The sequence below is a fragment of the Mirounga leonina genome, unplaced genomic scaffold, assembly GCF_011800145.1.
Source record: "Mirounga leonina isolate KUSES-001 unplaced genomic scaffold, KU_Mleo_1.0 Mir_321, whole genome shotgun sequence".
In the NCBI taxonomy this organism is placed as follows: Eukaryota; Metazoa; Chordata; class Mammalia; order Carnivora; family Phocidae; genus Mirounga; species Mirounga leonina.
Window position 1 is genome coordinate 95,228 of NW_023270680.1, and position 25,391 is coordinate 120,618.

The 25,391-nt window shown below is 59.6% G+C and overlaps 1 protein-coding gene across 1 annotated transcript in view; it reads right to left on the reverse strand.

The window, feature by feature from the left end:
• Positions 1-302: 302 nt before the first annotated feature.
• The window catches only part of KCNH2 (potassium voltage-gated channel subfamily H member 2), a 33,062-nt gene continuing 7,973 nt past the window's right edge, over positions 303-25,391 (reverse strand). Inside the window, exons 3-15 of the mRNA XM_035029803.1 lie at positions 15,036-15,200; positions 13,523-13,969; positions 12,682-12,893; positions 7,683-8,111; positions 6,767-7,154; positions 6,226-6,425; positions 5,577-5,829; positions 4,171-4,364; positions 3,798-3,897; positions 2,941-3,213; positions 2,681-2,867; positions 2,184-2,362; positions 303-861 (exon numbers count right to left, since the gene is read on the reverse strand). Of these exons, the coding sequence (XP_034885694.1) occupies positions 461-861; positions 2,184-2,362; positions 2,681-2,867; positions 2,941-3,213; positions 3,798-3,897; positions 4,171-4,364; positions 5,577-5,829; positions 6,226-6,425; positions 6,767-7,154; positions 7,683-8,111; positions 12,682-12,893; positions 13,523-13,969; positions 15,036-15,200 (3,428 nt within the window). The 3' untranslated portion in view covers positions 303-460. The remainder of the gene's footprint in view (positions 862-2,183; positions 2,363-2,680; positions 2,868-2,940; positions 3,214-3,797; positions 3,898-4,170; positions 4,365-5,576; positions 5,830-6,225; positions 6,426-6,766; positions 7,155-7,682; positions 8,112-12,681; positions 12,894-13,522; positions 13,970-15,035; positions 15,201-25,391) is intronic.

Sequence of the window (25,391 nt, forward strand, 5' to 3'; positions counted from 1 at the left end):
GCCTGGCATCCCATTAGGACATCCTCTCTATTCAAAACAATCCAGGTGGTTCTTTGCTATCCTGACTCCAGGGCCACAAGGAAGCAGGGCCCTACAGAAGCAGGAATCCCCGGAGGTGACCCGCATCAGCCCCCAGGGAACATCCCTCTATGCGTGTTCCACATCCAAGTATCCGGGCAGCCCCTGTGCACACAGACGCACCCGGGTTCCCAGAGACCCCCGTGCGCGTGTGCATACGTGTGAGTGTGAACACAGGACAGAGCGTGTGCTGACGGCCGCACCCTCCCAGCACGGCCGGAGTCTCCTCAGGATAATTATTTATTATTCATGGTCATCAGCATCTTCATTAATTATTCATATGATCCTTAATTATTATCCTTAACAATAAGAGCAGTAAATAGCAGAAAAGTCCTTGAGGTGCCTAAGGCCCAGGCCGGGTGCCTCCGGGCAGTTAGACCAGCTAATGCCCCCAGGGCAGTGGGGAGACCACAGACCCCCGTCCACTGCCCGGCCCTGTCCTTGGCCCTGCCCTCCCATGGGGGCCCAGGGGACTGCAGAAGGAGATGGTCCCGAGGGCTGGGGGAGGGGCCGTGCCTTCATGTTCCTCTCCCCTTTCTCGGCCAGGGCCTCCCGGGCAGGGCCTCTGAGGGGAGGGGCCCAGGCAGTGCGCTGAACCCTGGGTGAGCCACGTGTCCACACCGGGCAGCCCCACTAACTGCCGGGGTCTGAGCCATGTCTGTGCAGGGGCTGGGAGGTGAGGGCCCCCAGCTGGCCTGGCAGGGAGAGGCGTCGAGGGGGGCCGTCTTGGGGGAGCTCTGGGGCCCCCGGGGGGAGCTCCTCGAACGCCATGAACTGGGAAACCTGCAGAGAACACAGTGTGAGCAGATGAGGAAGACTGCAGAACAGGAGGGTGGGGAGGGAGGGGGCTGCCAGGTGAATAAAGGGGAGGGTCAAAGGACAGAGAGGGTCAGGAGAATTCGGTGACAGAGGACTGGAGGACAGAAGAGGGTCGGAGGGGACAAGGAGATGGGCCAAGGCACACAGAGCAACACTTGGGAGCACAAAGGGGAGGCGCTGAGGTTGCAAGTAGAGAAATGCATTCTCCGTGGGCAAGAGCCAAACTGGGCAGCCAGGAGCCATGGGAGCTGCCCTTGACCCAGGGGAGAACTCCAGACTGCAGCCACTCCCTTCCCCAGGGAACACGGCAGAAGAATCCAAACCCAACCCAGAATGAGGGGCCCTGAGTTGGGACAGAAAGAGAAACGAGGCTCCTTCCTCCGATCTAGAAAGAACTCAGAGACCTAGAAACACAGGCAGGCTGGCGGCCAGGCCTCAGAAGGCCGGGGAGAGCGCCAGGGCAGGCGGGAGGGGCTGCTGGATGCCGCCGAGGGTGTTGGGAGACCTCTGCGGGGGAGGCCGCGAAGGGAGACTCGCACATGTGCTGACGTGGGCCCTGGTGTCTGCAAACAGGAGCAGGCAGCCTGTGGGCGGGGGACCAGACGCCAGAGGGAGGCGGGGAGCAGAGACCCGGCCACCTCTGGGAGCCAGAAGAACCCCCTTCTTGGGGCCCAGGCACAGCTGTCTTGTCAGAAGGCTGGGAACACACATGTCCACTCAGGAGAGGACAAAGTGCGACAGAGGCCCAGTCCAGCAGAAGAGGGGAGATGCAGGCCAGAAGTGCTACCCTGGGGCTCAGCCCAAGCCCTCCAGACAACCCTGCAAGGCAGCTAGGGGGAGAGCCACTGGTCGGTGGTGGAGTCAGAGCTGAGCAGGGCCAGTCATGGCAGGGAGCTGGGACCCAGTCCCAAGGGTGCGTTGGCACACAGCCCCCACCCCCGGGCCTCAGGCTCACCCGGTCCCCTCCTCGAGAGACCCCTCATGGCCATGACACAGACACCTTGAGTAGGTCTGGTCATTCGGGTGACACCTCTCAGCCTGCTCGTTTCCTCTGCCCAGTTTTTGGGGGGCTTTGGTTTGGGGGCTCTCCTGCCTTGCCCTGTGCCTGCAGCTCCTGAGGAAGCCTTCCTCCAAGAGTACCATCCGGGACGACGGCAGAAATGGGGGGTGGGAGGAAGCTGAGGCCCAGCGCCAAGCCAAAGGACAGCACAGCAGGTTTGGGGTGGAACTGGGGCAGAAAAGGCAGGGCTGGGTGCCTTGGGCAGGGACAGGGCTCTGGAGCTTACCTGAGAAAGCGAGTCCAGGGTGAGGGGGGGGGATGGGGCTGACAGGCAGCAGAGAGGAGGTGGAGGTGGGACCAGGCCCTGGGGTGGTCACAGCACTGAAGGCGGGTGGGACCAGAGTCATCTGCCTCTGCAGCAGCTGCAGAACAGTGGCCATGTCCGCACTCAGCCGGGTCTCCAGCCTGGGGCAAGAAGGAGGAGGATGCTCTGGCTCTCGGGGATGTGGAGACACCAGTAACTGTGATTCTGGGACCACCCCATGGACGAGCCAGCTGCTCAACCCCAGGCGCCCTCAGCTCCTTCTAGGTGTGCAGCCTGGGTCTCAGCACTGAATGGAAGGAGGAGGTCAAGGTGCAGCACACAAAGGCCTACACAGAACAGACACTCTCCGTTCACTCTGTAACACGGCCAGCAACCCACGGATCACACACACCCCGCTAAGCCCACCCCCCCAACACACACAGCTGGGGGCTAAGCAGGAGCCCAGGAGCCACCCTCACCTGTTGAGCTGCCTCTGAAGGGCATCCAGCTTGCTCTCCACGTCGCCCCGGGGCCTCCGGCAGGGGCTGGACAGAGGGATGTTCAGGAGGCTGGGGGTGGGGGCAGGGCAGCGAGGCAGCTCCTGGTACTGGCGGCCCCGACTGTCCCCCCAGAAGCTGAAGATGTTGGACACTCCTGAGAAGGCACCTGGAGCCAGAGAACTGGGTTGAGACCAGGTCAGATGCCATGCCCCGCCCACCTGAAATGGCCCCTCCCCTACCTGACAGTGGGTTACAAGTGTCACTGCTCTTCTCACCGTCCTCCGTCAGGGGCTCCCCACCCGGCAGCTCTCCGGGGGGCCTGGGGCTGGAGAAGGGCACCAGGCGGAGGGGGCTGGAGCTGCGGCCTGGGCCCTCATCCTCACTGCTCTCAGGGCTGGAGGGGCCACTGGATGGGCTCTCCCCCCACGGCCTCCCTGGCCGGACCCGGCTACTCGGCCCTGCCCCCGCCCGGCCCGGCCCCAAGGCCGACACCTCCCCTGGCTGTTCCGGGTCTGTGGGAAACAGAGAACGGGCCTCAGAGAAGGAAGGAGGCATGGAAGGGGAAGGGAGGGGAGGGGACGGAGCGGGCCTGGCAGAGGACTGTGCCAGGACGCCCTGGTTTGTCCCCGGCTGTTTCTTCTGCTTTTTTCCCCACGCTCTAGCGGGCTGAGAGCTCCCAGGAGCGGGACCAGGTCGTCTCCGACCGCTGACTGCCCAAGCACGGGAGTGGCACTAATGGGCGGGGCTCTCTGCGACCCCCGTCGCTGGCCCCCTCGCCTTCCCCTGTGCTGTCTCTTCGCCCCACATCAGTTCAAGGCAGCCCCCGAGCCGCTTCAGGCCCAAAGAAGCTGAGGCCGGCACTCCCCCGCCCAGGAGGGTGGAAGAGGGCTTCCCGGAGGAGGTGCCAGTTCCAGTGGGCATTAGGGAATGGACAGCGTTTGGGCAGGTGGCGTGAGAGTAGGAGCGCGGAAGTCTGCAGAGCCCAGGTGCAGTTGACACCGCCCGACCCCGCGCTCCGCCCCGCGCTGTCCTCCCGCCTCACCTGGACCCCGCCCACCGCTCGCCCGGGCCCCGCCCCGCCCCGCCCCCGCCTCACCCTTGTCGGTGCGCCGGCGGAAGGACAGCTTGCGCTTGCGCTGTCTGCTGAAGCCGCCCTCCAGCTCCGCGCTGCCGGGAGACCCGGGGATCATGTTGGTCTGGAACCAAAAGCCGTGTCAGGGCCCTTCCGCGTAGACCTGCCCTGCCCGGGCCAGCCCACACCCCCTCATTAACATAGTGAGAAAGCGGGGCCCGGAGCACCCGCCGTGAGGAAGGGCCGGAGCACAGATGTCCCCTCTGCCCTAGGAGAGCTAAGTGAGGCTGGGACTTTCACCTCCGACACCATTTGACAGGCAGGGAAATAGGCCCAGAGAAGTCACACAGTTGGGGGCAGCCACCAGGGTGCAGCCTGCTCAGCGCAGCCCACTCACGTCCCGCAGGTTGAAGGTGATCTCCAGGCTGGACCAGAAGTGGTCAGAGAACTCCGGGTACATGTCCAGCACCTCCAGCAGGTCATCCCGGTGGATCTTGTGCAGATCGCAGTAGGTGAGGGCCCGCACATCCCCATTGGACTTGCCAGGCCGAGCGTACAGGTTTAAAGGCTCTCCAAAGATGTCGTTCTTCCCTGGAGGCCGCCAAGAGTGGGGGTTCAGCCCCTGGGCAGCAGCACAGGCAAAAGGCACCTGTCTTCCCGGCCTTCTCACCCCGGGCTGGGGGCCAGGGAACTCCCCTCAGTCTGATCACCCACCCAACCGCCCCAGCCCCCAGAGCCAGGGAAGCATCAGCCAGCCCCATCTCCCCCCTGCGCCCAAAGGCAGGACTTGTGAGGCATAGTCATCAATGCGGAGGGGGCGGAGGGGGCGGAGGGGGCGGAGGGGGCAGAGGGCTTGGGTCTCCCTGCCTTCCAACAACTGGAAGCAGCCAGCAGGACCAGCCTGGATACCCCTCTCTGCCCATGGTCCTGGCTTCCTTGGGTTCTAAGTCCACTTTTACCCACCCCTCCAAACCCCATGTCCCAAACACTCTCCTGGCCAATCACCGTGCCCTCAGTGTTCTTCGAGCTTACATCATAACACAGTAGGGAGACAAGACCAGCATTTTGTTTGCCAAAAGAAAATAGCATACCATAACTGATCACAGCACAGAACAGATAACACCAGAATGAATCACACATAGTAAAGTTAAGTGTTGTTTAGTGAAACTTTGGTTGTAGTTGTGCTTGGGATGTTTATGGAGTTGAGTAAGGTGTTTGTGCTGAACTGATAAATAAAAATCGAAAATGGCCCACTGTGATGCATCTGCACTAAGGTGTGGCTGCACAGGAGCAAGGGAAGGCAGAGGGCAGGAAGTCCCCCGCCAGGCACGCCTGCCCTGTGTACAAGTGGGATAGAAAGTTAGGATGGGAGGGGAAGAGGGGCAAGACTCTCTTTGCCTTGCAGATGGTGAGGGCTGGGCTGGGCTGTGTCACACGAGGCCACAGGGAACTTAGTAAATTTCCTTAGTAAAATCAGAGGCATAACCTCCCTCCACTGCCCACCTTGGAGTGTTAAAGCAGGTTTGGTCCTGCTTTCAAAGGAAGCAAGAGTGTCGCTGCCTGTGGGGAGAGCCTGAGGGGGGGCAGAATCCAAGAACCCCCAGAGTTCAGCAGCCCCACCCCATGTGGGGCTCCTCTCCACTGTCCCCCTTGGAGGGCCTAAGCTTAGGGGAATTAAAGGAACTCAAGGTCCCTGCAGGCAGTCCTGGGTCCACAGCCCCAACAACTGTGTCCTCGGAGAGCTCAGACCTCTCTCCAGGCACTTCCAGCCCAGCACCTGGTCCCCCTGACCCAGCCCCGTACCCAGGATGGCCACGACGACGTCCCCCCGCAGGATCTCAATGGAGCCCCGGGAGATGAAGTAGAGGGCGGTGAGCAGGTCCCCAGCATGCACCAGCGTGTCGCCTGGCGGGGCATGTGTCGTCTTGAACTTCATGGCCAGGGCCCTCAGGCAGCCCTTGGTGGCCCCTCGGAAAGGCTTGCAGTGCTGCAGCAGTGAGCGGTTCAGATGCAGACAGATGTCTGCCTGCAGGCACTCGGGGAAGCCCTTCAGCACCTGGGGGCGGTGGGCGGGCTCAGCACCCTATCTCCAGGCACCCGGCCCGGAGACCCCGGGAGGAGCATCAGAGGGTCCACCCCTTCTAGCCGTGCGCCCGTGGGGATGATGGCGCCTTGCTGCTCTCGGCCTCCATTTTCTTGGGTAAAGTGTAGAGACTGATCCCTGCCTGGGGCTATTGGAAGGTTTCAATGCTCTGCCTTTGTGCAAGGGCCTGCTTTGGCCTGCCCCGTGGTGAGAGTTCTCCCGGTAAATGAGCTCCATTGTCAAAAGGAGGAGAACATCTCTCTCAGGGGCCTGCTCAGCACTGTGACCCCCCGAACCACAGAGGGTGATGCTGTCAAGGGTGCTCCCTGCAGCCCGCCACCAGCCCTTCTCGAAGACCAGTGGCCTCACCGCGTTCATATCGATGCCATTGGTGTAGGACCAGGCGTGCTGGAAGTACTCCTCCAGGCGCTGGCGCAAGGGGTTGGGGATTTGGTGGAAGCGGATGAACTCCCGCACCCGAAGCATCTGCGTGTGGTAGCGGGCGGTGCCCGAGTACAGCCTCTGGATGATGGCTGACACGTTGCCGAAGATGCTGGCGTACATGAGGGCTGGGGGCGGGGGTGAGTGGGACCATCAGCGTCCGAGGGACCCCGCCCGCCCCTGCACCGGGTCAATGACACACGCAGTCACATCTCCGCGTGAGCACACACAAGACATGCACAAACACAGAAGCCCAGGTGCACGTGCCCTGGGGCTCTGCCTTGTGCCCCTGTCCCCAAACACGCCCCCATGGTAGACCCCGGAGCCTCCAAGTCCCAGGGCCCCACTCCGGCCCATCTGGCATCCTCCCTCTCCTCCATCACGGGCTCCTCCCGTCCCAGACTCTGCTGCTCCCCCACTCCCCGCCCCCCCGCTGCTGCCCCGCCGCCCACCCGAGGGACACACTCACAGCCAATGAGCATGACACAGATGGAGAAGATCTTCTCAGAGTTGGTGTTGGGGGAGACGTTGCCGAAGCCCACGCTGGTGAGGCTGCTGAAGGTGAAGTAGAGGGCCGTGACATACTTGTCCTTGATGGAGGGGCCACCCAGGCCGCTGCTGTTGTAGGGCTTGCCGATCTGGTCACCCAGGTTGTGCAGCCAGCCGATGCGGGAGTCCATGTGTGGCTGCTCCATGTTGCCAATGGCGTACCAGATGCAGGCCAGCCAGTGCGCGATGAGCGCGAAGGTGCACATGAGCAGGAAGAGCACGGCCGCCCCGTACTCCGAGTAGCGGTCCAGCTTCCTCGCCACGCGCACCAGCCGCAGCAGCCGCGCCGTCTTCAGCAGCCCGATCAGCTGGGGGGGGGGGGGGCGGGGGGGCCTTCGGTGGGGGGGCAAAGGAGCAGGCGGGGGGCACCGCAGCCCTCGGGGTCACTGGAAGTAAAATCCCCAAAGACTTCCTCCCAGAACCTCCTCATGATTGAAGCCCCTCCCATTCCCTAAGCCCAGCACAGAGTCCCATTCATCTTTGTGCTAGCTCTGCAACAAAGGGCTCATCTTTGTGACAGAGGGCTCATGGGGTCCCCCCGCTGAGAATGGAACTCTGAAAGGTACAACACCCACCCTAAGGGGACTGGCCAGAACTCCCACTGGTTCCCAGGCCACTTCTGTGTGATTAGAACCTGGCGGCCTCTTTGGATAGACAAACAGAAAAAGGCGGCCCCTCTGGACCTCTACCTGGCAAGTGGCTCACATGGAGAGGGGTCGTGGCCATGGGTTAGCGGAGGCACCTGCCATGCCCCCTTTCTCTCACTACCCCTGTACCCCACCATCTCCTCTCCTTTTCCAGGTGCCCTCCCAGCCTCTGCCTCCCTGCCAACTAACCTCCTCAGAGCCAGAGCCAAAGATGAGCAAGTCGAAGGGGATGGCAGCCACCATATCGATGAGGAACCAGCCCTTGAAGTAGTGGACGGCGATGCGGCCAGGATGGCTGACCACCTCCTCATTGGCATTGACGTAAGTAGTGCGGAAGTTGATGAGGATGTCCACGATGAACATGATGTCCACGATGAAGTCCACCACGGCCAGAGGCTGGCAGGCGTAGCCACAGTCGGGGGCCGGGGAGCCCTCTTCCGTCTCCTTCAGCAGGAAGGCGGCCGAGTAGGGTGTGAAGACAGCCGTGTAAATGACCAGCAGCAGGATGAGCCAGTCCCACACGGCCTTGAAGGGGCTGTAGTGCAGGATGGTCCAGCGGTGGATGCGCGGTGCCTGCAGCTTATACTCTGGCAGCACGTCGGCGCCCAGGGACAGGACCTGGACAGGCAGGGAAGGCAGAGGTGAAGGAACGCTGTCCCACTGGAGTCTGGGCCAGGGGAGGACAGGCCATGGGATCTCCAGGGTGGGAGCAGACGTCATCTCTGCTGGGGCCGCCAGAGAAGAGACCAAGCAGAGTAAGGGAGAAGCCAGTAAGTGTCGGTCAGGATGCCCATCCCTCAGCCAAGTGGCCATAGCCACCGCCCACCTTGGGACTCAGGCACTACTCTTCCCCATGCGGCACGCAGACCGCTGTCTGACGATCTGAGTTCAGGGCACCAGAAAGTAATATCCAGATGTACGGCTCCCCTCCCAGCAACGCACAGCCATACCTCTGGTAACTTCCCCACGCGACCTTGCCCACCGCCCCCAAACACCACATAGACCCCACCACCACACACACACACACACTCACTCACACCATGATGCCAGTATAGAAAATGCTCCAAGGGCTAAGACTCCAAGCCTGGGTGATAACCCCAGGAGGCATAGTTCGACACATAAAATGGGGGGTGGTCACTGCCGTTCCCATAGCAGTACCACTCCTGGTGACCCGGGCACTGAGAGCCTAAAGGTCCCTTTGCCACTGGCCCAAGGGTACCAGCCACCCAGACTCAGGCCCCTTGGCTTCCCTTGGGGAGAGACCAAGACACACACCCCCGCCGCTCCCCAGCCCCGGCCCCAGACCCAGGGCAGCCCTCAAGCTCTGCCCCCCCACGCTCCTCCAAAGTCCCACAGAAGACCTAAACCAGCCACAGATGTACCCACATGTGCACAGATGGACGTGCACACCGGCGAATGTTCCCAAGCGTCCTACCCAGCCCCGCACGGGCTCAACGGCCAGGCAGAGGCAGGCCTGCCATCCACCCCAAAGAGCCAGCAGCTCGTGCCATTCTCCTCCCAAGCCGAACCAGAAAGAACTGAGGCCAGACTTCCCACACTGGGCCAGGAGCCTGTCCCCTGTTGCCTCCCCCTGCCCCCTAGAATCCTCCCTCACAGACATCTGACTCACCCCCAGACTCTGTCCCTAGGCCCTCCAGGCCTGGTGCTGCCATCCCCAGGCAGCCAAACCCAAGGCCTCACCCACACCCTTGAGAACCAAGGTTGCTGGTCCCACTCCAGGAAGCACTGAGTGCCGGGGCCCCACATCCTCGGGCCTCTGGACCAGGAGCGAGTCAGGGTGGGGGGAACCCCCAAAGATACCCATTCATACTCAAGCCAGGGATCCCGGGGACCCACCATCCCCAGATAGACTCTTCGGAGCCTTAGAGGAAGTAACTGGAAGTTAACGCGGGCCATGGTTAGGGGTTTGGCCACCCTCAGGGAGACATGGCAGCTCCAGAGACATCTGACGGCTGGGGGAGCAGCTGTGCCCTGCCTTCACCCCAAGCTGCTTGCTCCTTAAGGCAGAGAGCATGAGGCAATGGCCTTTCGAGGGTCAAGTGAGAACTGGAGAAAGAACCGGCCAGGGCCCCCACAGACAAGGGGGCGGAAGGTAACTGCCCCTGGAAGGGGCTCCTCCCCAAGCCTGAGAGGCCAGGCCCCCTGGGGGCTGTGTTGGATCACACCCACAGCACCACCCTGCCCCTCCCTGAATCTGAGCAAGACCTGCACAGCGCCCCTGCACAAATGCACACTCGTGGGACAAACCTGAGACTCAAGGCCTGGGTCCACAGACCTCATCGGACAGGGGCCAGGCCCTGCTCTGCAACCACCGGCTTACCGTATGGCCTTGGCCCAGGTCTGTAACCCCCCTTGACTTCTGGTTCCACAGAATACTGAAGCTTATTTAAGTAAACCAAATCCTGGGTCCTCACCTATGGGTAGGATTCTTCCCCGCCTTACATCTGTTCCCCAGCTGGAAGGAGCACATGAGCCAAGGCAGGGAGTTCAGGTGGCAGAGGAGTGGGATTCTCAGACTCACTCCTAAACCACCTGCAACTGCCTGGAGCTTGCTCCCGGCTGACAGAAGCCTGGGGGCAGACAGGTGACTCCCAGGATTAGCCTACAGAATAATCAGCCTGGGGGGAAGGCAACACAGCCCCCAGCTCCTCAGGCTGCCCGGGAAGAGGTAATCCAGGTGGCTGAGCTCTGCCCGCTGCTATCCGGTGGCCTGTGACCTCACACGCTCCTCAGCCTCAGCCTCCAAATCTGGACCCCTGAAGCAGCCCAAGCCTCCTTCCCCCCCGCACAGTGTCCAAGCCAGCACACGGCAGGGAGCATTAGGGTCCCAGAGCTTTGCTGGCTGGCCTCTCACTGTCCCACCATGCTCTTCTCCTCCCCGTGTGCCCACCGTCATCCTCTCTGGGCACCCATTTCATTCCTGTTCTCCCTCTCCTCCTTTTGTATTTAGAGCCAGGACCGTGGGCCACAGAAGCCCTGGGAGAGGGGAAGCCCTGGCAAGAAAAACACTGTCCACCCAGGCCCGGCAGGCCTGGAGAGCGAGCAGGGGCCAGAAGTGGGATGAGCAGAGCTGCAGACCCCATGGCTCCCCAAACCGTCCTTCTCAGAAGCCCTCTCCCGGCCCGGCCCTGGGAGCCAGAGCCCTCCAGGCCGCACCAACTTGCCAGCGCCTGTCTGGGTGCCCCAGCCCAGGGAGGGAAGGGGAGTGGCTTGGGGGGGGCGGTCACCTACCTCCTGGGCCACCAGGCTGGAGATGCGCACGGCCCGCCTCACCCGGCCTTTCTGGGCCCTGGACTGCAGAGCCCCTGTCCCGCTCGCCTTCCCTGCTGGGGCCGCCATGGAGGACTTGGCTCCCCCCAGCCTGCCTGCCCTGGAGCCCGAGGGCCCGGCCAGCGCCTCACCTGCACCCCAGCAGCAGTCCCAGCCCAGGCTGCGCCCCAGAGACTGGCGGCCTGGCTTCCAGGGCAGCCTCTGGCATGAAGCCAGGGTCGCTGGGGCTGGGTCCCGGGGCCGGGTCACCCAGGCAGTGAGTGTGGACGGCAGCCCGCCTGGGTCGGGCTGCCCATGGCCCCCTGGTGCGAGCCCCGCTGCCAGGGTGCTGCGCTCTGCCCGCAGCGCCGCAGTCGGAACCTCAGCTCCTCAGCTCCTCAGCCGGCCCCTCCTCCCAGGTCCCCACCCCCACCCTGCCACACTGGGCTCCCCCGCCCCGCCCGTGCTGGCCAGCGGCCCCCTCCCCCGCGGCCCCGATCAGGGCTCCTACTGCAGCCGCTCCCGCAGCCCACGCCCCTCCCCCCCCCCCCCCGGGAGCCAGGCCTGTCACCGCAGATTAATGGTCTCCCCGACACCCCCGCCCCGCCGGTCCAGTGCCCAGCCAGCCAGAGTCAGACAGACACCCAGAGATGGAGAGACCGCCTGGTGACAGGCAAAGCCAGGAACACACGCGCATGCTGCCACATACAGACCACGCAGAGACCACACCGCGACAGGCACTCGCTGTGGGCCCCGGAGCAGGGCAGACACCCGGGCTCCAGGTGGGAAGAGAGGCAGAGGCGGGAGCGGGAGAGGGGTAGGCGGCCAGATATGGGGCCTGGGGTGAGGGGGAACATTCTAGAGTCAAGGCCAAGGGGCTGGAGACCTGGCAGGAGCCCAGAGAGCCAGAGGCAGCGGGAGCAGGGCCAGGAGGAGGGCCGAGGAGGCCGGCAGCGACAACAACAAGCGAAACGGGGCAGCTCCCTCATTCGGGCCAACTCAGGGAGCTGCTGTGGAAGGGGCAGGAGGGAGCCACAGACTGAGGCTCAGCAGGTGTGGGACGGTGGCCCCCACTGTCCCGGGCTCCTCACCTACTGCAGGGATCCCCACTCCTGACCCTCTCCTCCGACCCCACCCCCCAAGGCCAGGAAGGAGTTGGAATGGACTGGGCCGTAGGGTTGGTGCCAGCAATCTTGCTGCCAAGAGGGGCCAGGAGACCAGGCTGGTCGTGCCACCAGACAGTGTCGGGCAATGCCCCCAAAGGCTGGCGGTCTTCTCTGGCCCAGGATTTAGGGACCTCGTCCCTCTGTATCTGTGCACCGACCATCATACACTCCCCTCCCGACTTGGGAAGGAAACTCCCCTGTCCCGTGGTTTGGGGACGGATGGGCACCTCCAAGCCATTCTGGCGCTAGCATAGGATCCCCACCCTAGCTTATCACATTGGCCTAGAAGAATTGGGGACCTTGACTTTGACCTCCATGGCCCCTTCTAATTTGAATTCTCCCATAGGTCTGCCCCTACCCTGCCCCATACCTTCTTTACCACATCCTGTGAGCAGACCCCATCACGCCCCTGTGACTGCCTTCTCCGGCCCACCCTGCCTCAACTGCCCTGTCCTCCCTGTGCACCATCAACCTGTTCTCTGTATCTGTCCTGTCCCAAGTTCCCTGCCCTTCCTCTCTTTTCTTCCCCTCCCCTCCCCTGCAGTCTCCCTTTCTCAGGACCTCTCAGATTTGTTCTCTCTCACCCCAGCTCTGGAACCCCTCCCACCCCCACCTCCAGCCAGTGGGTCTGCCCACCCTCAAGAAGCCCTTACTGACTGGACCCCTCCACCACCCACCTTGGACCACAGCCCACTCCCACCACCTCTAAGCTCCTCCAAGGTGAGAGGAGAGCCAGGGAGCCAAGCACCGACCTGGGTGACCTTCTCAGTGACATTGTGGGTCCGCTCCTTTATCTTCGGTGCTATGATCTCCCGGTCACTGGTGGGCGAAGCCAGGAAAGGGTCCCCCTTGAGGTCCACAAAGTTGAGGGTGATTTGGGGAATCTTGCTAATGGTACGGTAGCGCACGAGGTCGGAATCTGACGTGGAGTTGAGCAGGCCGCCGCGCAGCGGGTGCATGGCCCCTGAAGTGGAGGGGAAAGTCACATCAGGGGGGCAGGCGGGGGAAGGGGGGTGTTGCACGGCCCAGGGGGTGGAGGGCAAAGCTGGGTCCGGGGGACAGGCTGAGGAGGAGACCAGGCTCTTTGTGAACTAGGCCACGGGATACCGTGAGTCAATGAGGTCAACTCAGGAGACAGGCAGTCACTGAGAAACAAGGCCAGAGTCCTGGCCACGGGGAGGAAGCGTGCCACCGCACAGCCAGGATATGACGGAGGAAGAAGATCCTCCATAGGGTCTGTTCAGCGGGCACTGGGCACCGGCCAGAGGGCCAGGTGGTAGCCGGGACCCAGAGGCCTCTCCTGCCCTCCACACTCCCCAAGGCCATCCCTGCTCCGGGCCGTCCTGGGAGAGGGAGCTCCACCAGCCAGCAAAGGCTCTGTGAGTGGAAGAATGTAATGGGATGAATGGACATTTAATGGAGTAAAAGGCCACTTAATGGGATTAAGTAAGTGCTTAATGGGATTTCCATCTCCCAGGCACACAGGCCGGGGCTGAGAGGGGGGCAGCTGAGGGCCCGAATGGGGCGGGCCTGGCGGGCGGGGAAGCGTCGGGGGCAGGTCCCGCAGGTCCCGCAGGGCTCCTGGGCCCTCACCGGTGCTGGCGTGGCGTGGGGGCGGCGGCAGCCCCGCGCGCATGGCTTCGATGTCGTCAGCCGAGGAGGCGCGGCGCACGCTGGCGCAGCTCTCCCGGGAGCGCGTCCGGGCCAGGCTGCAGCTGGAGCCCGAGGCGTCGGGGTTGAGGCTGTGCGCCCGGGGTGACGGGTGCGGCTCGGGCGCGCCGGCAGAGGCAGGCGGGGAGCTGGAGCCCACCAGCGCACACCGCTCCTCCGCCGGCCCGAGCCCCGCCACGTGGTTGTCCATGGCCGGCACCTCATCCAGGGCCAGCGACTCGCGGCTGGGCGCCGCAGGCGTCAGGTCCACGTCCACCACCACGGCCCCCGGGGCGCCCGCACTGCCCGCACCGCCTGGCCGCGCGGAGGACTCCCGGGCGGTCAAGGCCAGCAGCGCAGGCAGCTTCAGGCGGAAGGTCTTGGCTCGGCCTGCGGGAAGAGGGGAGGCAAGTGGCCACGGAGACCGCAGGACAGCAGCCCAGAGCAGGGAAGCCTGGGAGCTGGAGCCCCAGCCACCAAGGGGAGGCAGGTGGAGAAGCGGGAGCCCTGGTAGCCGGCACCCCTTCACCCCAACTCCCACTGCACCGAACTCAAGTCTCAAAAGACCTCCAGAAGACAATCTTATCTAAGGCTCTGACAGTACCTCACAGGTCATGGTGGGCTCTGCATAAACCATGCATGACTCTCACAACTGTGCTGGTGGGTGTCATTATCCCCAGTTTAGACTGGAGTTGTGTGATGTGCTAGAGGTCACACAGTAAATGGCAAGGCCTGCATTTGCATGGAGGAGTAATGCCATGGCCTTCAGCCACACCCTGCCATACGCTGGCGTCTTATAGACCGACCCTGGAAAACAGGTAAGGCCACTGTCCTTAAGACCGCCTTCTTGGAGCTTGAGAAACCAAGAGCTGGAATCTTTTGCCAAGACTCTGAGGGAAAAATTAAAATTAAACCCAGGATGTCATGAAGGAAGGGGGAGCCTTTACGTTATGGGAGAACGAGACGAGGCGTCCGTGTCTCCAGCCATGGTGAGCATTCCCCTCGACTCCTCTTCCCAATCAGCCACGGCCAGAGCAAGGAGCTGGCCAGTCCAGGAACAAGGCCCAGGGACCCGAAGCAACACAGGGAGGGGAGTTGAGTCCCTAAGACACAGAGCCTTCTGATGAGCTGGGGAGCCACTCCGAGGTGGCCAGGGCCATGTGGGAAGGGTGAATCCCCCATTCCTGGGGCTCAACACAGGACCACTCCAGGAACCCAAGCAGGGAGGGCTAGGAATCCAGGTGCAGTCCTGTCCCAAGGACCTGTGAATCTAGGCTCAATCCGTCACCCCACCCCTGTCTGTCCATCCTGAGCCATATGGGACTAGGCCATATCCTTGGTGTTCTCTCCCCAATATCTGAAGGGAGCACCCCCCCAACATCCCTTCCTGCAGAGCACTGGCCTTGGGGAGTCTCAAGGCCTCAGGAAAGGGACCTGAGAGCATGGCTGCACTTACCTGGAGCCAACCAGCTGCTGGGGGGGCCACGGTGATTGGTGTCATGGGCCGGGCTCCCCACCATGTCCTTTTCCATCACCACCTCGAAATTGAGGATGAACATGATGACAGCTCCATCTTCATTCTTCACGGGCACCACATCCACCAGGCACAGGAAGCAGCTCCCTGCAGAGCAGAGGACTTGGCCACTGGGGCACCAGGGCCCCTCGGGTGGGCAGAGCAGAACCCGACGGGGCCGGTCCATGCCGGCCCCACGGGCCCCATACCCATTTCCTGGCCCCTCCTCCGTGGTGTCTCCTGCCCAGACCCCTCCTTCGGCCATGTGCCTGCCACTCTGAGCTCCTTCCCTCCATCTGTCCACTCCAGCATGCTGCTTCTTGTGAGGGCCTCTCTGCTCGTCCCTCCCTAGCCTCTCAATCTTTCCTTGCTGCCCCTCGTGCCAGGCAGTCTAGCACTGCAGGGAAGCCCACAGACTTCAGGCCCAGGACCTCCAGGCTCCCATTCCAGTTCTGCTGCTTTGTCACTTACGCTTTTTTCCCCCCTTAATGATTTAGCCTCCCTGTGCCTCATCTTCCTCCCCTCTGAAATGGGAATGATAATCACTCATTTCTCATGTGTTGTAAAGATGAAACAAGTCAGTACATGCCAAGTACCTGGTGTGGCCTGGACAGGTAGAGGGGTCAGCAGTCCCTCTGTCTCTGACTGCTCTCCCCACATTAGCACCAACTGCTGTGCCCATCCACGGCAAGGTGGGTTCAGACGTTGAGGGCAAGAGTCTCAAAACCATTACCGCAATTTGGTATTGCCACAATATCCAAGCATGTCATTTTGTGTTTCACAAAAGGATTGGTCTGATATTTATAGAAATAAAGCAAGTGATCTTTCAACAAAGAGTTGAGAAGCACTGCTTCTAGAACTTTTGTTTCTGTTTCTCATTTTTCTCTCTTGTTCCTTGACTTTTTTCTTCCCTTCCCAATCTCTCAATCTCTCTCTCTCTCTCTCTCTCTCTCTGGCCACCAGAGCCCCTATTCCAGGTGAGATCAGTTCCCCAGGCCAAATGCACCCAGTCCACCTCTGCTCCTTGCCAGAACACTGCCCCCTCACCCCTCTCTCTGTCGCTTTTTTTTTTTTTTAAAGATTTTATTTATTTATTTGACACAGAGAGAGCGAGCGAGAGAGAGACAGAGAGCAAGCACAAGCAGGGGGAGCAGCAGGCAGGGGAGAAGCAGGCTCCTCGCTGAGCAAGGAGCCTGATGTGGGGCTCGATCCCAGAACCCTGGGATCCTGACCTGAGCCAAAGGCAGAAGCTGAACCGACTGAGCCACCCAGGCGCCCCGATCTCTGTCGCTTTCTGAAAGAGACCCTGGCTACGGCCATACCACCCTGAACGCGCCCGATCTCGTCTGAAAGAGACCCTGGCAGTCTTAGCCTCTGCCTAAGGCCCAGCTCAGAACCCCCACCCACAGGAAGCTCTCCTGGATGAAACATCCTGTTCCTCCTTCTTTATGGCCCCTACAGGGACCAGACATGTTCCTCATCTCCCTCTCTTTCTGAGGCAGAGACTTCTTTCCTTCCCTTGGCTCCCCCTCATCTGTCTTCTGTGAACTGTAGGGGCCTAACTCCCCAGTGTCTGCATCCCGTCTGAAGGGCCCAGCACCTAGAACAATGCACCAGGGAGGAGGCCCTGGCAGCAGGTGTGAGGGATGGAGTAGTGCTGACAGTGGGGAAAGGGTCAAGAAGGAGAAGGGTGGAGAGCAAGTGCGGGTGGTGAACTGAGTCAAGGAAGAGGCCAACAAACTTGGGGCCGGCAGCCTCAGACTTGAGCTAGTGCTTGATGTCTGCCAACAAGGCTCTGGGCGCCAAGCCTCAGCTGAGCAGGCCAGGTGCAGAGGGCCCGAGTCCTGGGAGATGCTCCCTGGCTTGCGGAGGACTTGCAGGGGACAAGGCCAGGAGAGGCAGGCAGATCAGCACTTCTAAGGGCTGTGGGATCAAGCTAGCTGAAGGAGGTCCTCTGAAACCAACTGCAACAGGACAGCACTGGGTTGAGGGGGGCTGGGCCAGGGGAGGGGCTGGCCAGGAATTCTCCACCCTGCCCTGAAGCCCTTCCACTCACCACATCCTGGCTTGGCCTATGGGACCTGAGCTGGGGGCTCTGTCTGGGTCTTCCTCCAGCAGCTGTCCCCTGACCTCCGGCCTCTGACATGGCCTGGCTAAAGCCAGGCTGTGGTGTCGGGCGCTGCAGGGGGCCGGGCCCAGCTGGAGACCGTTTGGCACCCAGACAGCCCGCCTTGAGTTTATGCCCTAATATGGTGATGGCCGGCAGCGGCATGAACAGGGACTGGCCCTCATCAGGACTAAGAAGAGGCCAGAGACCAGGAAACCTGAGCCCTGGAGACCCTCAACACCCACCCCTGGCACCCCAGTGATCCAGGCCCCTGATTCTCATTCCTCACGAGGAAACTCGTCTCAGAGAAGTCCACGAGTCTGGAACCCAGATGAGCCCACCCCTTCAGGATGGCCTGGGGATTCTGCCCCCAACACAGAGCCCCAGGAGTCTGAACCCCAGGCCTCAACAGCCCGTGCCCACTCCCTTCAGGCTTCTCAGCATTCTGCATCTCAGGTAGCCCAGGACCCTGGCATCCCAAACTGCCACCCCACTGCCTGCCGGGGCTGCAGAAACTCCAGCCGCAAGCCCCCTCGCAGTATAGACCAGCTCCCCACTCCAGACACACACTCACACAAAGCCCCCTTGGCCCTCTCCCTTTGTCGACATTCAAGGAATTTTTCCTTTCAAATAACCCTGTCAAAGCCCTGGTTATTCCAAAAATGTGAACTGGAGCCCTGCCTGAGGGCTGTGGGGATGGGGGGAGGAGGGGTAGGCTCCAGCGGCTGTTTTCAAGGGGGCATGGAAGGAAGAAGGAGAGCCGTGGCCCCAACTCAGCCAGGGCTCTCTGAGGCTCTACCTCCCACCACCCTGCTGGGTCGGCTGGGTCCTCCACGGACTGCCCTATCACCCATCCCCGGCTCTTCAGCCAGAGCGGCCGGTAGCCCCCATCCCGTCACTGGCTGGCCTTATGGGGGGGGGGGGCGTCGCTGAGGGCAGCTGAAGGTCAGACAGGACAGGGGTGGGGGCACAGGGACAGCCAGAGGTGGGCATCAGCACAGAGCGGATTGCAGCCGGTGGCTGGTGGGGCTCTGACCTTCTCACAACTTCACAGCAGGGAAGAAATGTCCAGAGTCCGCGGCTCAGCTGCCTCCGGGGGAGCCCTGGGCGGGCACTGCACACACACAACGGTCCCTCACCCTCCCCTAGCCCCGCGCCTACCTGCCCCCCAGGGCCCTGCCCATCACTCTGCTCCGCTTCCTCTTCCGACCTCGGTCTGCCCCCAGGGCAGGCAGCTCCCCCTGGAGCCGAGGCGGACAGGACCCAGAGCTGGGCCGGGCTGCAGTTCCGCCTGGAGCCACTCTGTGGCAGGAACGGCCCACTCTCCCGAGGCCGCTGGCGCCAGGAGCGCGCCAGGAAGGGACAGACAGGAGTGGAGCTGTAGGAAGCCCACACCGCCCACAGAAAGGCCGTGAGGTTCCCCGACGCAAAGGGAGGGCGCAGGCTGTGCAGTCGGGTGGCCTCGGCTCATTGCTTCAGAATGACCTTGGGCAAGTCACCTGCCCTCCGCGAGCCTCCGGGTGCTCCTCGGTGACACAGGAAGATCACGCCCACCCCACGGGGCTTGAGGGATGAATGGCATGATATATGTGAAGCAGGAGCTGGGCCCAAGGGCAATCTTGATAAATGGCAAGAGGAGGAAAGGGAGAGGGCCCTGGGCCAGCCTGGTTCACGTGGCTGCTGCTGAAGAATCCCCCACTCACATCCTCCCCAACCCTCAGCCCCAGCTGAAGACTCTGGAAGGCTGGGTGTCCAGCCTTCGCCTGCCTCCTGGAGCTTGGGGCACCTGGGCCCTGTGGGGATGGACACGAGGAACGGGGAGGCCATTGGTGATTGATAGGCATCCTCTGACAGGCTCCTCTGTGCCTCAGATCCTAATGGCCCATGGAGGTCGTGCAGCTCCCCACAAGTCACGAAGGAGGGGAGAAGGGATGGGTGGGGGAGGGGACACATTCCAAGTGTAGCAGGTACAGTTCCTCCGGACCCCTGCCATCATCCACCAGAACACAACACTGGCTTTCCCTGGTACCACCCCACACCCAGCAGGGCACCCAGGGGCAATGTCCCTACCCCGCATCCCAACCCATCCAGGGGTCTGAGACCCCACCCACAGTCCCAAACCCAATTTCCCACTTCTGGGCACCCCTGGCCTTGGTGTGGCTCCAGGCTCGGCTTCAACAGGGCAGGCCTTACCTTTCAGGGCAGCACGGGGCCGGCGGGGAAAGGGAGGACTGCAGGTGACCCTGAGTGTCCTTGGACAGGCTCCTCAGGTCAGAGGCTCTGGTTGCTCATCTGTAAACTAGATGTCATCCTTGTTCTTTTGAGCATGGCTCTTTGTTCCTCACAAACATTCCCTGAACACATACATGTGAGCATTTGGGGTGTCAGGAACAAGACAGGCCTGGCACCTGCCCTCACTGAGTCAAGAAGTCAGAAGGAACCCAATTCAGAGCCCAGCATGAAATGGGGGAAGGGAGAGTCACTCAGGCAGAGGGAGGAGCCCACGGAGCCGAGCTGATCTGCCCCAACCAGCAGCTGGGGAGACCCAGGCAACTGCTGTGTGACTGTGGGCATGTCACCCACCTCTCTGAGCTTCAGTTTCCCTGCAGCTTGTACTGCAGGGACAAGTGATTCCTGCCCTGGGTGCCAGATGAAATGACAGATGGCCTTATGGAAGCATCCAGAGCTGTAACGAGGCAGGGTGCCGGGTCCCTGCAAGGAAGGTGACCTCGGGGAGGCAGCCATCCTCACCCCGGTCGCCTCCCTGCCTGGCTCCCGGCAGGAGGAGCTGGGCCCAAAGTCACACTGAGGGCAGGAGGCTGGGGCTCCAGTCCTCCCTGTCCGCCCCCAGGCAGAGAGGCTGTCTCCAGCGGCCCAGGGCTGTGCAGTGTCAGGTTATATTTAGCCTGGTGGCGGCGACAGGAAGATGCAGCAGGAGCTGCTCCTGGCCAGGGGCCACCGTGTCGCTAACACCGCTCTCATGGGCAGCTGGGGGCCTAGGGAAGGCCAGGGACATTGCAGGCCCAGGGGACAGAGTAGGGAAGCCTGAGAGGCCAGCCTGTGAGTGTGTGTGTGTGTGTGTGTGTGTGTGTGTGTGTGACAGAGACAGAGAGACAGAGAGAGAGAGTCCTCTGCCCCTGACTCCAGGAGCTGAGCAATGCAGAATGCCCACTGCAGGGCAAGAGTTAGGGAGCCATGATACAGACCCCTCCCCCAGCCTGTCCAGCCTGACATCTGCCCAGGGATTTATAGGGTCATATAGAGGGCCTCAGGGGCCTCTGTGCAGTGGTCCAGACCACCACCCCCTCCCCTGCAAACCCCCTGCAGGCAGCCTGCCTGGGCCACCTTTCCCCAGGGACACTGGAACAGCGTCAAGAGAAGAAGAGTCCTTTCTAGACAAGCTCTGGGTCCCAGCCCCATCAACCTCCTGGGACACAGCCACATGTCTATAAACGGGGAGCCATGACCTTGCCCTGCCCCCAGAAGTCTTGGGAAGGTGAAACAAGGCCACGTTCACATGGGGAAGGCTGTTCTCCAGTTCCGTTCTCTTTCCCCTCCTCCAAGCTTTACCTTCCCCCTCCTACTTCCTGGAGTCTGCCCCTCCACCCCCACCAGAATCCTTCAGAAGCCCCCTGATCCCAACCACCTCAGAGGAGCCCCCTGATCCCAACCACCTTTCAGCCTGCCCTCCCATCCCTGCTGGGGCCTAGACGCTGCCTCAGAGCCCCTTTGGTGCACCCCAGCTTCACCTGGCACTCCCACTCCCCAGAGCCCCCAGCCCTCTTCCCTCCAGCTCTTGCCATCCTGCTAGGACCCGCAGGACTCCCCTCTACAAAGATGTTACTGACTGCTCCATCTGGCCCCCATGACGCTTCTCGTTGAGAATTTCTAAAACTATATTCCTAATTTAGGAGATAATTGTATACTGGCTTCTGGGGTGAGCTTTCCTTCTTCCCAGCACCCCCACCCAAGATGGAGCCCTGAGGCCAGGGCCAGCCTGGCTTCACAGAAGGTACCGGGTAAGCAGATGTCCAAGGACTGGTCCTCAGGGCAGCAACCTGCACTTAGGTGAGTGTGGACAGCATGATCTCCCCACCCTGCAAGCTCCCTTTCAGATCCAGGGAGACCAAGTGGCCTTTCACAACAGAATTTGCCCATTTCAAACCCATCCTGAGTCTAGAGAGTGGTTGGAACCACAGTGACAATCAAGGTGTCTTTTGTGGAAGTGCTATTAAATCTTATCATCAGAATGAAGGGGCACCTGGGTGGCTCAGTCAGTTAAGCGTCTGCCTTCGGCTCAGGTCATGATCTCAGAGTCCTGAGATCGAGCCCCATGTCGGGCTCCCCGTTCAGCAGGGAATCTGCTTCTCCCTCTCCCTCTACCCCTCTCCCCTGCTTGTGCTCTCTTTCTAGCTCTCTCTCTCTCTCTTAAATAAATAAATAAAATCTTAAGGAAAAAAAAAAAAAAAACAGAATGGAACAGGAAGGCTGGTGGCCCAGGAACCAGGACAGGGGACCAGAGCAGAAGGCTCAAAGGCATGGTGTTTCTGAACCTCAGACCCCTACCAGCACTCCTCACTGTGACTCCCACACAGCCTGCCACTGGGCAACAAGGACACCCAGCCGAGATCCACCAGGAAACAACCTGGGCTTCCTGCCCGCCTCTCCAGGGCTCTGCAAGCCTCTAGAACTCTGTGCCCACCTTGGCTCCCAGCACACCCCAGAGAGCCAGGGGATGCCCTGAGGACACCCATCCCAATTCCAGCTCTCCCATCCATCACCCAGGCAGCCACGGCTTCTCAATCATCACTAGGAGAGCTGTAATCCCTCCAGGATTCGCCCAGCTCCCAGGATGCTGGGACAAAGAACAAAATCCAAGTGCACGTGGAACGTCCTGAGAAGTCAGATGCAACGTTCCACCAGCAAAACTATGGCAATGACCCAAACATAGAGAAAACCGGCATTATCTGCAAATGATAGGATCATCTCCCCGGAGAACCAACAAAATCAACAGATAAACAATTAGAACAAATAAGAGAGCTCAGTGAGGCTCCAGACGCAAGGTCAGCAACAAAACGAACAGTATTTCTCTCTACCAGCACAAAGCTATTAGAATAGGTAGTCAAAAATAAGGTCTCTTTCGTAATAGCAACAAAAACTGTAAAGTAACTAGACTTGACCAAGAATGCACAAAGCCTTGGGGGGTGGGGGGGACTTTAAACTAATAAAGCATACAGAAACGATCTGATACATGGAGAGACAGTCCAGGCTCCTGGATGGGACAAATATTATATAGATGTCAATTCTCCCCAAATTAATCTATAAAACTAATCTAATTCCAATCAAGATTCTAGTGGGAGTTTTCTTTCCAGGAACTCGAAAAACTTTCTCTAAAGTTCATAAAGAAGAAGAGAGGTCTGCAAATTCCTAAGTCAATCTTTAAAAAGGAGAAAGAGGGAAGATTTGCCTTTCAGATACTAAGACATACTAAATGCCATAGTTGTTATTCTAGTGTGGTTTTGATGCAAGAATGGACAAATAAATGTTTGGAGCAGAATAGAGAGCTCAGGGGCGCCTGGGTGGCTCAGTTGGTTAAGCGACTACCTTCGGCTCAGGTCATGATCCTGGAGTCCCGGGATCGAGTCCCGCATCGGGCTCCCTGCTCGGCAGGGCGTCTGCTTCTCCCTCTGACCCTCCTCCCTCTCATGCTCTCTATCTCATTCTCTCTCTCAAATAAATAAATAAAATCTTAAAAAAAAAAAAAAGAATAGAGAGCTCAAAGACAGACCCACAGATAGATGGGCAATTAGCTTATGATAAAGGTGGCCCCACGAATCGCTGGAAAAGAACAGGCTGTTTACTAGGTGTGTTGGGAAAATTGGCTCACTACACGGAAAAAAATACAACCTGATCCCTACTTGACACCAAAGAGGGAAGCTCAGGATGGACGAAAGCCAACCGAGAAAGGTAAAACAATTAAATTAATAGAAGAAAATGGACCGCTCTGCAACCTCAGGATGGTGAAGAATTTCTTAAACAAAACTTCCAAAGCCCAAACAAAGCTAAAAATCAATTAATTTGGGGCGCCTGGGTGGCTCAGCTGGTTGGGCGACTGCCTTTGGCTCGGGTCATGATCCTGGAGTCCCAGGATCGAGTCCCGCGTCGGGCTGCTCAGCGGGGAGTCTGCTTCTCCCTCTGACCCTCCCCCCTCTCATGTGCTCTCTATCTCTCTCTCATTCTCTCTCTCAAATAAATAAATAAAAATCTAAAAAAAATCAATTAATTTGTAGCAATATGAAGTGTCTTTGTTGGATAAACTTAACAGACTGGGAGAAGATATTTGCAAAATCTCAATTCAACAGAAATTAATATCTAGAATCCATATTTTGAATATCTAACTGTAAGCATCTGTATTTCTAGAATACAAAAGCAACTCCTGCAAATCACCGAGAACAAAAGACAGCAACTTCACTAGAAAAGTGAGTAAGGATACAAGCAGGCAACTCACAGGGAAGTCAACATGAAAGGTGATCAAGCCTGAGATTCCAGGATTCACACAATATCAAAGAAATGCAAATTAAAGCAGCAAATTATCACTCTCACCTATTAGGTTGGCAAAAATTAGAAAAGCGGATAAGGCCAAGTGTGGCAGGGCTACGGGGGAACCAGGAATCTGGTACTCTATTTAGGAAGGTGGTGATGGGGGGGTCGCCATTCTGGTGCCCAATCTGGACAGCGCTTAGTTGAATTAAGTGTCCACATACCCCGCGATCCAGCAATTCCACCCCTAGGGATGCATCCCAAAGACATCCTCACATGAGTGCAAAAGGAGCCATGGCTGAGGATGTTCACTACATTATTTATGGAGGAAATCTGGAGATAGCTGCCCCAGAGAGTGGGCAGGTAAACTCAGGTGGGTACACATCATGGAGTATGAAGCTACAGGGGCACCAGGATGGCTCAGTCAGTTGAAACGTCCAACTCCGGCTCAGGTCATGATCCCAGGGTCCTGGGATCGAGCCCTGTGTGGGCTCCCGGCTCAATGGGGAGTCTGCTTCTCCCTCTCCCACTGCCCCTCGCCCCGCTCGTGTTCTCTCTCAAATAAATAAATAAAATCTTAAAAAAAAAAAAAGACTATGAAGCTACAGACTAGATGTCAAGTAAGAACCTGGGTGGACTTAAAGGCATACTCCCGTGTAAGGAAAGTGAACCCCAGAATATAATATATAGCGCATAACATTTACATAGTTAAACCTATATGTATCCAGACAAAATACACATTTTGCGAGAACATGTGCAAAACAACACATTCACAGTAAGTACATCTGAATGGTTGCCTAAGGGAAGGGTAACAGGACCAGCAAGCAAGATAAAAAGAAAAGTGAAATGAAAGAGAAAGAACGAGAATGGGAACACAAACACGGCTTCAGTGATTTGAGGTAGAGGCAGGAGCTGGGGCTAGCAGAAGCCTGGGGAAGGACAGGGAGAGGCAAGCAGGGGTCTTGAGCAGGGGGCAGAGCATGGAGGGGAGCACTGCAGGGAACACGGATGCTGGCCAGGGCCTGGGGACACATGGCTGATGGCCAAGCAGGTGCTAGTGTGGAACTAAGCCAACACTGTTCTAAGTCATTGCCTCCCAGTATAGGGCTTCTGCAATACAGCGCACTGCCCACCGCATCCACTGCATTTGTTCGTTCGTTCATTCATTCATTCATTCGTCAAGTATGGACGGAGCTCCAGTGAGCACTAGACAGGGATACAACGGAGAACAAAACACGACTGCTCTCTGCCCTCATGGAGCTTATAAACTACTGGGGGGAAGTCAGACATGGCCCCCTCATCCAGAACTTGAGTGAGGGAGAATATGGGCCAAGGAGGAGACACTTCCTGGCCCTCAGGGTGCTTCTAGTCCAGCAGACATGTGACCCAAATGGAGAGGGGCCCATTTGAGGCCAACCACAGCTCACAGCATGGAGATCTTCACGGGCCCCTAGACTAAGGACAGGAGGGGACTTAGGGGGACAGCAGCTCATCCCGAGCCTCTCCCATTCTTGTCACGTGTCCCAGGTGTCCCACCACGCCCCCTCTTTGGGCCCTCCTCCCCAGGTCAGGGAAGGAAGTTTCTCTTAAAGTTTCTCTCACACTAAAGAGCTGGTTTCCACATTCCTCCCTGCATACAGGGGAGGGTGATG